Source organism: Artibeus jamaicensis, unplaced genomic scaffold (assembly GCF_021234435.1).
Source record: "Artibeus jamaicensis isolate MK-2021 breed Jamaican fruit bat unplaced genomic scaffold, CSHL_Jam_final contig_519, whole genome shotgun sequence".
Classification (NCBI taxonomy): domain Eukaryota; kingdom Metazoa; phylum Chordata; class Mammalia; order Chiroptera; family Phyllostomidae; genus Artibeus; species Artibeus jamaicensis.
Window position 1 is genome coordinate 12,380,098 of NW_026521871.1, and position 15,490 is coordinate 12,395,587.

Sequence of the window (15,490 nt, forward strand, 5' to 3'; positions counted from 1 at the left end):
CATACCACACCAGATGAGAAGCCGAGTGAAGTATTACATCAAATCATAATGGGCTCTTGAATCTTCAAACAGACTCTCTAGGGAAATGGAAAACTCGTGCCCCTTGGCTTTTTAAAATTTCTCAGTATTAAATAATTCAAATACCTTTAGTCTTCGTCAGTCCTATTTTTTCATACTTTCAAAAGAGAAGGGCTATCATTTGAAAAGAAAAAGAAACGATTTTGTTTATTCTTTTCTGCATCTTCATATTTTTCAAGGAATTACAAACTAAAGGTAATAAAATATCCTGTCATACTTCCTAACTCTTCCGTGACTTGCCTCTACAGCTGTTAACAGCCTCAATATATGGTGGGTGTCCAATAGTTTGCTTTCATCTTGAGAAAAGCCATTTATCATCCAGGATGCCATCATTACTTGTCATAGCAAAGTAGTACTGTATTGCCAAATCCCTAAATCCTCTGTGGTACAATTTATCAAGAAAAGTTATTTCAGGTTGTTTTAGCAAGTGAATTGTTGATAAGGATGTATTAGGCCGTGTAGTTAAGTTCTCTTGAGGAAAGAATACTTAGCTTTGGTTTGGAGACACTGTTCTCCGCAGTTTGAGCTATCTGGCAAACTCGTCTGCCTTTTCTCAATGGTGACAGTGACAGGCTTAGTGGCAGGTCTTTGGGCCTTCTTGCCAGTCGCATGCACTGAGCATTTGATATGTCAGCAGACAGCTCATTCTTGGATGCGTGTCTGAACCTCTACAGGTCTGCTTTTGGCAGAATCGAGTGTGACTCTTATCCTTTACCCATTAAGCTATCATTATGGCTTCCTTATCTTTATTTCTTCTGCAAACATTCCTTTGAAAGCATTTGGCTCTTTTTGGCAGTTTACTTGATAATATACAAGAGCGGAAGGTTTGTGTCTTATTTCTAAATTGGGGTATTTTTTCAAAATAAAAGAGGGAACCTAAGTGAAGATTTGTCATAATAAGTCAATAGCTCTGATGGATTTATTTTGATTACCAATTTGGAATTCTTTCCTAAGATTTTGTTTTACAATCCCCTATGAAAACATAGTTGAATGCCTCTGTTTAGGAAAAAAAAAAAAAGTGCCTCTCTGAGCCTGACATATTGCATATCATAAATATTTTCTCGTCACTCTAAGTTGTATGGGTGCATACATTAGAGGGAAACGGGAATCATTTGTATTTGGACTTTCGTGTTTTGGTTGTTCTTTAGGTAGTGTTGGAAGAGGCATATTTAAAGAAAGGTAGGTGTGTGTAGTTGCCATATATGGAGTCTTTTCAAAGACCAATCTGATTTACTCTGTTTTGGAGCAGTTGTTAGCTGCTAAGAAGAAAGCTAAGACCCTGCAGTAGATAATACTTAATAATTTATCTCCTCTGTAAAAAGGCTGCTTATGTGCTATTCCTTTGAGCTGTCAAATTAAATTTAATCTGTTGACTTACATATTTCAAGACTACTTGTTATTCGTTGAATGTTGAAATCTGTTTGAAGCATTGGTGGTATTTTGAAATTCTGTCAACAGAAGGACTATGAAAATGGGTTCTGAACCCATTTTCAGAGAAAGTAGTCGCAGCCATTCAAAGACTTGGAAAACAAAAGCAAACCTCAGCTGCTTCATGGTAATGCCTGTAGTCACCTGGAGGATACATGGCTAGACATGGGTTCTGACAGTTTAGGACAGAGGGTTTCCCTGCCAGAGAAGCCTTCTCTTATAAACAGGGTAGGAAAAATTTTTGTTTGTGCTCTTCATTCATTAAAATGAAGCCATTGCCCTGGCTGGTGTCGCTCAGTGGATTGAGTGCTGGCCTGTGAACCAAGGGGTCACTGCTTTGATTCCCAGGCAGGGCACATGCCTGGGTTATAGGCCACATCCCCACTGCAGAGTACACAAGAGGCAGCCACACACTGATGTTTCTCTCCCTCTCTTCCTCCCTTCCCCTCTGTCTAAAAAATTAAATAAAATCTAAAAAAAAATGAAGCAGCCATTTACTCACTCTATATCAGTGATGTTTTCATTCATTGTACAGTGACAGTTAAAAAATCCAATTAATTTTTATTTTCATTGAAAAGGGAACTTTTAAAGTTGTGATGTGATTGGCCATGAAGTCTTACTGGATTGGTCAAAAAGTCTCACTGGGTTGGCCAAGAAATAATTGTGTTGGCTAAAAAGTCTGTTCAGTTTTTTCTGTCAAATAAAAGGTACATTTTTTCATTTTCACCAATAGCTTTATTAATTTAGATATTTTGAGTGTATATGTCAGCTATCTCCCACTTTGGCTTCTAGTGCTAAACATCTTCCAATGCATAAGACAGCCCCACAGCAAAGAATTATTTGGCTAGAATGTCACTAGTACCAAGAAACTTTGCAAACAACTTTTGACGTGTCCAGTCAGTCACAGCATCTCCCCCACACACTGCACAAATCATTTTTTGTGTTTCAGTAATGTTTTTACCGTTTCTGAAATAATAAAGAATAATATACCAAAAATGTTGCATATTTCTTTCCATCTCCAGTATTAAAATGGCTGCACAGAAATTCACCAATTCTGGTGTGGTTTTTTTTTTTTACTGTTCTAATAAAACTTTATTTACAAAAACAAAGTGACTAGCTGTAAATTGACACTCCCAGATTTAGAGCTTAAAATACATTAAATGTTAAGTAGAAACATAAAAATTTTAATCTAGAAAAAGAAATTGATTTTCATTGATCTTAAGAAAATTTAGTAATGGCATATGATAATTTTTATATGAAGATGGTACTTTTTTTAAAACATTTTTTATTGATTATGCCATTACATTGTTCTATTCCCCCCCTCCTTTCCCCTCCACCCTGCACACCCCTCTCTCACCATTCCCCCCTTTACTTCATGAACATGTGTCTCAGGTTTTTTAGATTCTGTATTTCCCCTACTATTCTTACCCTCCCCCCTATCTATTTTCTATCTACTGTCTGTGCTACTTATTTTCTGTACCTTCTCTCCCCTTCTCCTTCTCCCACTCCCCTGTTGCTAATCCTCCACATGATCTTCATTTCTATGGTTCACTCCTGATCTAGCTGTCCTTTTAGCTTGCTTTTATTTAAGATGTGGTTGTTAATAACTGCTTTTGCTGTCCTTTCACTGTTCATCTTTTTTATCTTCTTTTCTTAGATAAGTCCCTTTAACATTTAATATAATAAGGGCTTGGTGATGATAAACTCCTTGAATTTGGTCTTATCTAAGAAGCACTTTATCTGCCCTTCCATTCTAAATGAAAGCTTTGCTGGATAGAGCAATGTTGGATGTAGGTCTTTGGATTTCATGACTTGGAATACCTCTTTCCAGCCCCTTCTTGCCTGTAAGGTCTCTTTTGAGAAATCCACTGACAGTCTGATGGGAACTCCTTTGTAGGTGACTGTCCCCTTAGCTCTTGCTGCTTCTAGGATTCTCTCCTTCATTTTCATCTTGGCTAATGTAATGATGATGTGCCTTGGTGTGTTTCTTCTTGGGTCCAACTTCTTTGGGACTCTCTGAGCTTCCTGGATATCCTGGAAGTCTATTTCCTTTGCCAGAACAGGGAAGTTCTCTCTTATTATTTGTTCAAACAAGTTTTCCACTGGTGGCTGTTCTTCTTCCCCTTCTGGTACCCCTATAATTCGAATGTTGGAACGTTTAAAGATGTCCTGGAGGTTCCTAAGTCTCTCCTCATTTTTTCAAATTCTTGTTTCTTCATTCTTTTCTGTTTGGTCATTTTTTCCTTCCTTCTGGTCTACTCCCTTGATTTGAGTCCCAGTTTCCTTTCCATTACTATTGGTTTCCTGTGCATTACCATTCATTTCAATTAGTTTAGTTTTCATATGTTTCTCTAATTTGTGACTATAATCAACCAGTTCTGTGAGCATCCTGATCACCAGTGTTTTGAACTGTGCATCTGAAAGTTTGGCTATTTCTTCATCACTTAGATTTATGGGCTCTGGGGCTCTGAGTTGTTCTTGAGCCATTTTTGGTTTGTTCGAGCCCGTTAAGTATGAGGAGCGGAGCCTTAATTGTTTACCAGGGCGGGGCCACTCAGATCGCTGGTTTGTGATGCTGTATGTGGGGGTGGGGTCAGAGAGGGAGCAATGGCAGTCCTCTCTGCTTGCCAGTCCGTCCCACGGCCGCCCTGAGCGGAATTGTGCGAGCCTGCTGCCCTGCACCGTGCGGCCCCAATGCTCACCTCTTCACTGTTTTATCTGCACACAAATGCTCTACCAACCGCAGACAGCCTTCCCTGTGTCCGCCCGTAGCTAGCCCACACAGCACCTGGGATCTGCGCCTTCGGCTGCTTGCGCACCTCCCAGTCGGGGATCTTTTTTGCCAACCCGCTCCGCTGCTGGCTTCGCTCCTCTTACCAGTTTAGCTGAGCATGTCGTTGTCTTTGGACTCCGTATTGTCAGTTTTCTGTATGGTTTGGTTATGTTTATTGTTGTTAAAACTTTGTTTTTAGATTTGGTTGTGTGTGGGCACAAGGTGTTTCCACCTATGCCTCCATCTTGGTGGAAGTCCTCTCTGGTGTTTTTTTTTAATTACACGCTAATATGACAGCTGTTTCAAATGGAGTTAAGATCACTAAGCACTACTACAACCATTGTACAGAAAAAATGTAACAGGCTTTTTGGCCAGCCTAATATAATTACTTTAAGGTAAAACAAAAAATTCACAATTAAAATAGCTTTTTAGCTTTTCTTAACAGTGGCTTTCTAAATTATAATATTTTTAAAAGATTTTATTTATTTATTTTTAGAGGGAAAGGGAAGGAGAGAGAAACATCTATGCATAGCTGCCTCCCACACACCCCAAGCTGGGAACTGGCCTGCAACCCAGGCATGTGCCCTGACCAGAAATTAAACTGTGACCCTTTGGTTTGCAGGCCAGTGCTCCATCCAGTGAGCTACACCAGCCAGGGCTAAATTATATCTTGATAGTATCTTTATAGAATACAAATAATAGCTGTTTAAAAAGGAATTTTAACTTAAAGTTTCTTATAGTAGCATTTATAGTTCCTATATTCTATCATCCTTTTCGTGTATAATTTTTAACTTAATTGTTTATACTTTTATCTGTTGATTTAATCTTCAAGCATAATGAGGTTCATTAAATTTTTATTTCTATAAAAACAACTTTGTTATTTAAAGTGGCATGGTGCAGTAGATATGCAGTGGCAAGACTACTGGCCTAGGTATGAGAAAACCTGAGTTCTAGTTCTGAGACAGTTTTTCTCTGACTTATTAATTTTTGTGAGCCTCAGTTTTCTATTCACAAAAGAACATAATGAAACTTCTGATACAAACAATATGGCATAGACTTGTTTCTCTCTGCTTCTTCCTGTCAGTATAAAATTCAGAAACAACACAAAAGACGATCAGGAGACCTCTGAAAGGTGGAAGAGGACAATGATCTGGTGTAGGACCCAAAACTGACAGAACACAAAGCAGGTGTCTTAACAACCTTCCTACCTGGCAATAGAATGTGGCCCAGGTAGGCACATTCTTCCCCTAAATCCAATGGGAGTCCTGCCAACAGTATCAGGTGAGCACAGCAAAACTGGCAGAAAAGATTGGAAGCCCTACTAACAATAAGTGGCCACCAAGAGAGCACTTTTTCTGCCTTCCATGGAGGGAACGTGGGTGCAGGGGAAGAGTCACCCACTACCAGCCTGTCCTGGGAAGCATCTTCATTTGTGAAGGTCACAGGCTTCCTTTCCCCACAGAGGCACACCAGGTGGCCTGGCTGGAAAACTCTCTCCACTGCTTCAGGCAACACTGGCTGAAAGCCTACTAAATTCCTACCTCAAGAAATCAGAAACAGAAGAGCAAAATCAACTGAAAGCATAAAGAAATAAGGTACAATAAAGATAACAGCAGAAATCAATAAAATTAAAAATAGAGAAAAATCAAATCAATGAAACAAAAAGCTGGTTCTTTGAAAAAAGTCAATAAAATGAATAAACCTTTAGCAGGACTAAAAATAGAAGACAGATTGCCAATATCAGGATTGAAATAATCCATATTACTACAGATTGTCCAGATTTTAAAAGTAATGAGGATGCTGTAAGCAACTTTATACTCATAAACTTGACAACTTAGAAGCAAAGTACCAGTTCCTTGAAAACCACAAACTACAAAACTTAACCAACATAAAATAGATAACATGAATAGTCCTATATCCCTTAAAGAAAATGAATTCATAATTTATTTTTTTTAGAGAGAGGAAAAGGGAGGGAGAAAGATGGAGAAAAACATCGACTGGCTGCGTCTCACATGCCCTAAACCAGAGACCTGGCTCACAACTCAAGCATGTGCCCTGACTGGGAATCAAACCAGTGTATTTTTGGTTTGCATGATGACACCCAGCCCACTGAGCCATACCAGTCAGAGATGAATTCATAATTTAAAAGCTTATGAAACAGAAATCTTCAGGCCCAGAAGATTTTAATGGAGAATTCAAAGGAAAATTAACACTAATTTTACAGTTTCTTCCAGGAAATAGAAAAGGAGGGAACATTTCCAAACTGCTATTTTTTTAAGACCAGTATTACCATGATAGCCAAATAAGACAAAGGCAGTACCAAAAGAAAAGCTACATATCATTATCTCTCATGAAATTCGATTTTTTAAATCTTCAAATATTAGCAATCCACCAGTAAGTAGAAAAAATATATAAAAAATGCCTAGATGGGCTTTCCTCCAAATATGCAAATCTTGTTCGGTATTGAAAATCAATCCATGTTATCCACTGTATCAACAGGCAAAGGGGAGATAGAAAAAATATCATGTGATGATAATTGTTTGGGTTTTTTTTTTTAAATTCTTATCTAGTGACCTTTTTTGCATTGCTGTTGCAGAGAGAGGGAGAAACATCGATGTGAGAGAGAAACATCAATTGCCTTCTCTTACATGCCCTGACCAGGAATCCAACCTGCAAACTTTTGGTGTACAGGACAATGCTTTAAGCTACTCAGCTACACCAGCCAGTGCCATACTGTATTTTTTGACACACAAAAAAGTAATTTGACAAAATCCAATGTTCGTGAATAAAGCTTTCAAGTTACGAATAGAAGTGAACTATCTAATCTTGAAGAGCCTCTACAACAAACATCATGTCTATAGGCCATTTGAACGGCTCACAGTTTTCCCCTCTAAAATAGAGAACGAGGCAAAGATGTCAGTCTCATCACTGCTGTTTAACACAGCACCGGCAGTTCTAGCCGCTGCAGTAAGGAAAGAAAGAAAACTAGAAGGTCTGCAGATTGGGAAAGAAGATACAAAAGTGTTCCTATCACAGACGACCTGATAGTCTAGAACTAATTCCTAGAACTAATAAGTGAGTTTAGTAAGGTCTGAGGACAGAATGTGTCACATTTCTGCATATAACAATGAACTCGTGGAAAACCAAATTAAAAACAATACCATTGATAATCTCTACAAAGAAAATTAAATACTTGGCTGAAAAATCATAAAATACTGATGAGCCCTAGCCAGGTGGCTTAGTTGGTTGGAGCATCCTTGTATGCCAGAAGGTTACATACAGGTTTGATCCCTGGTTGGAACGCATATGGATGGACAACCAATTGATGTTTCTCTCTTACATCAATGTTTCTCTCTCTCTCCCTTCCTCTTTCTCTAAAATCAGTAAAAACATATCCTCAGGTTAGAATTTTAAAAATAAAATAATACAAGTACTGATGAAAAGACCTCAATAAATGGACACGTGTACCATATTCCTTGTGTATTAAAGGACTCAACAGAGTAAAGATTTCATCTCTTCCCAAATTGACCTATAGTTTTAAAGCGCTTCCTATCAAAATCTCAGCTAGGCTTTTTATAGGCATGGACAGACTTACGCTAAAATTGAAATAGAAAGGCACAGGCCCTATAAGCTAAAGTAATCTTGGAAAACAAGCATAAAGAGGAAGGAATTATTTAAACCAATATGAAGGCCTATTGTGTAGCTGTGATAATCAACACAGTGAGGTATTCATAGAAGTAAACAAACAGGACAGAATAAATAATCTTAGAAATAGACCCACACAGATATGCCCAACTGATATTTGACAGGGGTATAAAAGGTTACTCAATAGAGGAGAGTATTTTCAACAGATAGTATTGGAATAATTAGACCAAAAAGAAGAAAAATCAAGAACCTTTCCCTAAATCTTTCTATGCAAAAATTAACTCAAGATGGATATGGATCACCAACTTAAATGTAACTATACAAAACTTTTAAGAAAAAAAACAGAAGATTCTGGAACTAGAACTCAGCACAGAGTCCTTAGACTTGACACCTAAAGCGTGATTCATAAAAAGAAAAGCTGATAGATTGGACCTTGTCAACATTAAAAACTTTTACTTTGGAAGAACCTTATTAAGAGGATGAAAAAATAAGCTGCAGACATGAAGAAAATACTTTCAAATCACATACCTGATAAAGGACTAGTGTCTTGAATGTACAGGGTCCCGTGGAAGTAAGGCTTGCTTAAGTGTGGTTGGTGGGGTACATGAATATCTCACACGAGAGGGACAGCAATTTGAACATTTCACCTAAAATGTCATATGGTGTGCTTGAGTGTGATATTTTTGTTACAGAATTACATGCTTATGATTTTTAGTAGGAAGGGGGTATTATTTGTGCCGAACCCTATATAAAGAACTCTCAAAATTCAGCAGTAAAAAAAAAATCCAATTCGAAGGGGCAAAAGACATGAACAAACATATGACTAAAAAGGGCATGTAGATGACAAAGAAGCACATAAAAAGAAGTCAATAAATATCACTAGCTATTAGGGAGATGTAAATTAAAACTACAACGACTTGGCCCTGGCTGGGTAGCTCAGTCAGAACATCATCCCAGTGTGCAGGGTTGCGGGTTCCATCACTGGTCAGGTCACATGTAAGAAACAACCAGCGAATACATAAATAAGTGGAAAAACAAATTGATGTCACCCTTGATCTCCCCCTCTTCCTAAAATTAATTTTTAAAAATTAAGAAAAAAAAACAATGACTTTCTTTCCAACCTGGGCCCAGCAGAATGGCTCCTGCGAAGAAGGGTAGCAAAAGGATTAAGGGCTAATCCGCCATCAGTGAGGTGGTGACCGGAGAATACACCATCAGCATTTACAAGCGCACCCGTCCAGTGGGTTTCAAGAAGCCTGCCCCTTGGGCACTCAGAGAGATCCAGAAATTTGCCATGAAGAAAATGAGAACTCCAGATGTGCGCATTGATACCAGGCTCAACAGAGCTGTCTAGGCCAAAGGAATAGGAATGTCCCATGCTGCGTTCAGGTACGGTTGTCCAGAAAACATAATGAGGATGAAGATTGACCAGACAAGCTCTATGTGTTGGTTACCCGTCACCACTTTCAAAAATCTATGAATATTTAATGTGAATGAGAAGTAACTCCTGATTGTCAAATAGTTATCACACTGCCAAAAAAAAAATGTGATGCTATATTCTACACCTATCAGAATGCATGTAAAGTTAAACTATTGAAAATAATAAGAGCTCGTAAGAATGCAAACTAGATTGCTCACACATGGCAGGTGGAAGTATAACATAGCACCACTCTGGAAAACAGTTGAACAGTTTCTGATTAAAGCAAACATGGAGCTGCTGTGGCTCAGTAACTGCACTTTAGGGCATTTAACCCAAAGAAACAAAAAGTTAGTTTTGCACAAAAACCTGTACACAAACATTTCATAGCAGGTTAATGCATAATATCCAAAACATGGAAACACTCCAGATGTCCTTCAATAGATAAATGGTTAAACAAACTCGTACATTTGTACCATGAAATACTACTCAACGAAAACAGGAGTGTGGGGGGAATGAACTATTGATGTAAGCAAGGGAATTATTTTGAGTGAGGTAAGTCAATATCAGAAAGTTGTATGCTGTATGATTCCATTTATATAGCATTCTTGAAATGACAACAGCATTCTTATAGAAACACAGTTTAGTGTACCCGTGGTCAGATGGAATGGGGGGGCCATGGGAGGTGGGTGTAGCCATAAAAGGGTACAAGGGATCCTCGTGGCCATAGAAAAGTTCTGTATTTGGACTAAGTATCAATAGCCTGGCCGTGGTATGTATTACAGCTTTACAAAATGTTGCATTTGGGGGAAACAAAAGGCACACAGGATCTCTACTTATTTTTTTTTTTTACAATACATTTGAAGCAAAAATTATATTAAAATTAAAAGTTCACCTGTCTGGTGTAGCTCAGTGGATTGAGCACAGGCCTGCAAACCAAAGGGTTGCTGGTTCAATTCCCAGTCTAGGGCACATGCCTGGGTTGCAGGCCTGGTCCCCAGTAGGGGGCCTCTGAGAGGCAACCACACATTAATGTTTTTCTCCCTGTCTTTCTCCTTCCCTTCCCCTCTCTCTAAAAATAAATAAATAAAATCTTTTTTAAAAAATTGAAAGTTCGGTTTTTTAAAGAAAGCGTAATGATGCTTGCCCTTCCTGTGCCAGGGAGTAGTTGAAAATAAGAAAGGAAGTACGCCCCGGGGTAAGCTGTGTCACGGCGGGTGGATATGGTGCGGTGCGCCACACGTACCCACATGCTTGTTTCAACGTGTATTCAGCATTTCTAGTCTGCGTTATCCAAAGGGTACATACGGTATATTTATATATTGTTATCTTTAATCAAGTTCATTTATCTATTCACCAAATTGATTTTGTGGGTTTTCTTGTGCTGATCACCATACTAGGGATAAAAAAAAAAGATGGGAAAAGAAGTGTGATGGGCAGCGTTGGTTATGGGGTGGGTCTGGAGCTGGCATTAGTTTTTAAAGCTTTGTTTTTACTGTGACATAGTATTTCGTATTTTAAGTTTCAAGACTCACAAAGGTTCTAGTGTTTGATAGCTGGTAAACTGGTTTTCAATAATTAAGACCTTTTTCAACATTTTGGGGGAAAGGCATTGTTTCCTTTAGAGGAACCTTTAACAGTTTGAGAGTCTGGTGGTAAATTCTGTGGCATTCCATGGTAATACTGGAACATGTATGTTGAAACCTCATTTCCCCTTATATTTTTTCTCTTTGTTTTTCAAGTGTCAATATACAGTATCTGGTTTTATGACAAGAATGACTGTCATCGCATAGCCAGGCTCATGGCTGAGTAAGTATTTATATCAGTTCATAGATTTATTTAATTAACGGTAAATGATAAATGGATCATTACTTTTCCCCCTACTTTACTTTGTTATTGGAATGTACTAACTTGTGTATTTTCCTCCTAATTTCCTGTTTATTGTCAAAAATTTGGAAAAGGCAGAAATCTGAAATTATTTATAATCCTACTACTACACCCAGTGTATGTTAGCATGTTTCCTTCTGGTCTTTTCTTTATGTGTACTTTACATTGTATAGTTCATTGTTTCTTGCAAAAATAGCATACTGTATGTACATCCTACTGTTCATGTCAACCGCATTTTTCCAGAGCATTAAAAGGCCCTCTCTGGTGTTCTGCTGACTGCATTGTATCCAGTCCTGTGATAGACTGTAGTTTAACCAGAATCTTACTGTTGAACGTGTGGTTAGTGCCGTCATACTGCTCAGCTTCAGGTGCTATCGTCTACATGCAGTTTGCAGCCTAACCACCACATCCGACTTAGGTTCTCTCCAGGTTTTCTGTAACAAGTGGTACTGTGTTCAGTAGCTGGTGGAGAACTGCACACATCCGTATGACCCCTTTAAGTGAACTTATCTTTGACACAGATTCTAGGTTTAATAGTTGCCTATCCATTAATAGATTGTGTTCCAAGAGATTTTTTTGTAAGTCAGAATCTTGGAGTTTGGAAGACAAGTTTCATTGAATTAACGTTGCAAAGGGTGGTTTGTTGTCCTTTCTCAAGCCCACTAGCAGAAGCCACGCCTCATGGCTCATCTGTGTTGCTGGCATTGCCAGTCTGGATTCTAGGTGCCCACGATGCTGTAGTTCTGGAGGGTCCTGGGGAGCTCCAGAGCTCTGGGCAAAATGCTACAGTGGGCACACTTATTCTGGCGCACTTATGTTCCCTTTTCAGTTTTTGCCTGAATCTTCTGAGATGCTGACAACTCTTTCCCCTCTCTCAAATTAAGATTCCCTTTTCTCTCCTGCAGGATTTTTATCTACGTGTCTGGAAGAAAGGAATCTTAGTTGTTTGAAACAATCTTATTTTAAAACTAATTTTTATAAATAAAATAACCCCAAAATTTCAATTCTGGGTATGTTTCACTTCAAAAGAAGCACTCATGGCTAAGGTTTTAATCCAGGACTGGTAACATGTCCTGATTGGATGTTGGTCAGCCACCTGCTTTGCCTGCCCTGGCTGTAGCTCACAGAGCAAGCTGTGTGTATTGCTGTGTGCAGCCTCAGAGGATTGCTCCATGTGAACCTTTGTTGTTAGTATTTGAAAATGTATTGGCTCTCTAGAACCACACTTTCTCTTTAGAGCATCTTTTCTCCAAAAAAGGGTAAAAACTATTTTACAAAGTCATTTATTTGATGACTACTTTTTTATAGTTTTGAAAGTAACAGGAAAGGCAGCTTACTTCTATTTACCTAGAAGATGCAGATTTGTTGATTCTTGGTTATCCAGAATATTTTTTTAACATCTCAACTTTGGAATGTAGTAATACAGTTGACTGTTGAGCTACACAGGTTTGTACTCCGTGGGTCCACTTACACATGGACTTTTTTTTTACCAATAAATACATACAGTGGTGTAAGTTTACTTTCTCTTCCTTGTGATTTTCTTAATAACATTTGTTTTCTCTAACGTACAAGAGAAAATATATGTTAATCAACTATTTATGTTATCAATAGGACGTCCAGTCAACAGTAGGTTATTAGTAGTTAAGTTTTGGGGAGAGTTAAAAGCTGTACTCAAATTTTCAACTGTGCAGGGAATTGGTGCCCCCTTATATCCACATTGTTCAGGGGTCAGCTGTGTATACACTTTCTCCTACAGGTTGAGAGCTTTTGCAAACTGAGTAAGAGAATCCAGCTTCTTTAGCTCTGACAGCGGTTCACAAGAAACCATTTGGAGATTTTTTTCTTTGTCAGAGCAGATGGTACCCCTAATGTAATACTTCAGATGATAAATGAAACTGAAGACTTAAAGGCCTGTCTGAAAATATTGTACTGAACCCCAAACTAGGATGAGGAAGTAGAGCAGGAAGCAGAGAGGAAAAGGAAGACCATTCAGGGTTCTTTCACTAGAAAGGCCCAAAAGAGACATTCACTTAAGCTTTCAGCTTATTTTACTTGAAGTGGAGAAGTATCAAAAGGGATTAGAGAATACCCTCGTAAAACTGTTGATAGTGAGTTTTCAAGTGTCTGGCCTATTTGTGACTGAAGAGAATACCTTATATGTTAACATTAACTTTGTGATAAATGGCATTCTGGATACCAGCGATAAAAAAGGCTACTTTATCTTGCTTTGCTCTGACTTTGCCTGTGTACAGCTTCTGTTTGCTACATATTTCAAAATGTAATGCCTGCTAACCAGAAAAAACACGGGTAAAATTCTTTTTGGCATATTATGCGTCTAAATAAATGTGTCTGTCAGTGCCCATTCTGTTAAATTTAGATCTTTTTGTCATTGTTTTGAAAGCTGCAGTATACATAATAAAAACTCTTCAAGTAAGAAGTTTATTTATTCCAAAAGTGATTTATAAAAACTGAGAAGCTGTTCAGGAGAGCAAGCAAATTTCTAAACCTATGCCATATATAAATTTGGAAATTCTCTTTGGTGATTGCAAAGTCAAAAATCCATTAAACTTAATCACAGATGTTGACTCTCCTAAAGAGGAAATCCCTTCTGCCAGAAACTGTTTAACAGTAAAACTTGTTTCGGTGTTTGCCTGCATAGACTATAAAATTAAGAGAATTCATGAAAATGAGCTTTGTTCCTGATCTTACAGATAGTTTTAGGGGCATATTTGATGATTTGAGAGGAAGGGTAAAAAGCAAGGTCCATCTTCAGAGTCTGAATTGGAGGAGGTGTGAGAGCCCAAGCCTTACTCAGGGGAGGGTCCCTTCCACACCACCCAACAGCTTCTGCTTTCAGCAGTGGTGAGCTTTGTAAGGCGGCCTGTTCCATGGATGAGCAGAGGGATGTTAGAAATGTCTTCTTCTGGCCCTGGCAGGCATAGCTCAGTGGATTGAGTGCGGGCTGCGAACCAAAGTGTCACTGGTTTGATTCCCAGTCAGGGCACATGCCTGGGTTGCAGCCCAAGTCCCCCCCTTGGGGACACACGAGAGGCAACCATACATTGATGTTTTTCTCCTTTCCTTCCTCTCTCTCTAAATATAAATTGAAAAAATCTTTAAAAAAGAAAAAGAAATGTCTTCTTCTGTATCAAAAGTACAGATTGGGTCCAGGTGGCCCAGAGCTGAATACAAGCATGGGCAAGCCAGGCAGCGTGATAGGAGGTGGGTAGGAGCAGCCCGTGGGACCAGAGTCCTTGATGAAGCAGATTCAGGCCGGTGTCATCTATAACTGAGTGTATTAAGTTATTTTAAATAGTCTTTTTCTTCATATTGAAGGAGTGCCTATTAACTATGGAAAATAAAGAAAAGTACCAAAAAATGTGAAATTGCTTATAATTCACCATCAAAAAATAACCAATGTCGCCCTGGCTGGTATAGCTCAGTGGATTGAGCACGGGCCTGCGAACCAGAGTATTGCTGTTTGATTCCCAGTCAGGGCACATGCCTGGGTTGCAGGCCAGTTCCCAGCAGGGGATGCACGAGAGGCAACCATACATTGATATTTCTCTCCCTCTTTCCTTCCCTTCCCCTCCCCTCTGAAGATAAATAAATAAAATCTTTAAAAAAAATAACCAGTGTCTATCCAGTCTTTTTAGCTTTTGCTACAGACCTCACAGTTATAATACAGTATTTCCCAAGAGATGATTACCAGTATGGACATAAAGGAATCAATATTCTAAGTGGTCTGATCCTCATATCACATGCCAGTCTTCTTTCAGTCTACCATAAGGTTCATGGTTCTACCTTTGTTTTAGAAATAATAATCCTGCCCTGGCTAGTGTGGCTTAGTAGACTGAGCACCAGCCTGCGAACGGGAAGGTTGCTGGTTCAGTTCCCCATCAGGGGACATGCCTGAGTTGTGGGCCAGGTCCCCAGTGGAAGGCTTGCAAGAGGCAGCCAATTGATGATGTTTCTCTCCCTCTCTTCCTCCCTTCCTTCCCCTCTCTCTAAAAATAAGTAAATAAAATTTTTTTAAAAGGAAATAATAACCCTATTAAGAGCTATAAGAATCTAGATACAAAAATGACATCATTACCTTAAGGCAGCATTTTCCAAATAGGAATACTGCCCCAGGAGAAGATTCTGTGGTCAAATAAATTTGGGGAAATACGTAAGACCACTCCTCTCAGAGAATCATAATACATTTTAGTATATTAAAAAAACTCAGAATGATTTTGCTGTTTAAAAAAAAGTCTTTAAGT

At 38.7% G+C, this 15,490-nt stretch overlaps 1 protein-coding gene across 2 annotated transcripts in view; it reads left to right on the forward strand.

Moving 5' to 3' along the window:
• The window catches only part of DCP1A (decapping mRNA 1A), a 59,681-nt gene that overhangs the window by 17,315 nt on the left and 26,876 nt on the right, over positions 1–15,490 (forward strand). For both annotated transcript variants that reach the window (XM_037134674.2, XM_037134675.2), the window contains exon 4: positions 11,084–11,150. In XM_037134674.2, coding sequence (XP_036990569.2) covers positions 11,084–11,150 — 67 coding nt within the window. The remainder of the gene's footprint in view (positions 1–11,083; positions 11,151–15,490) is intronic.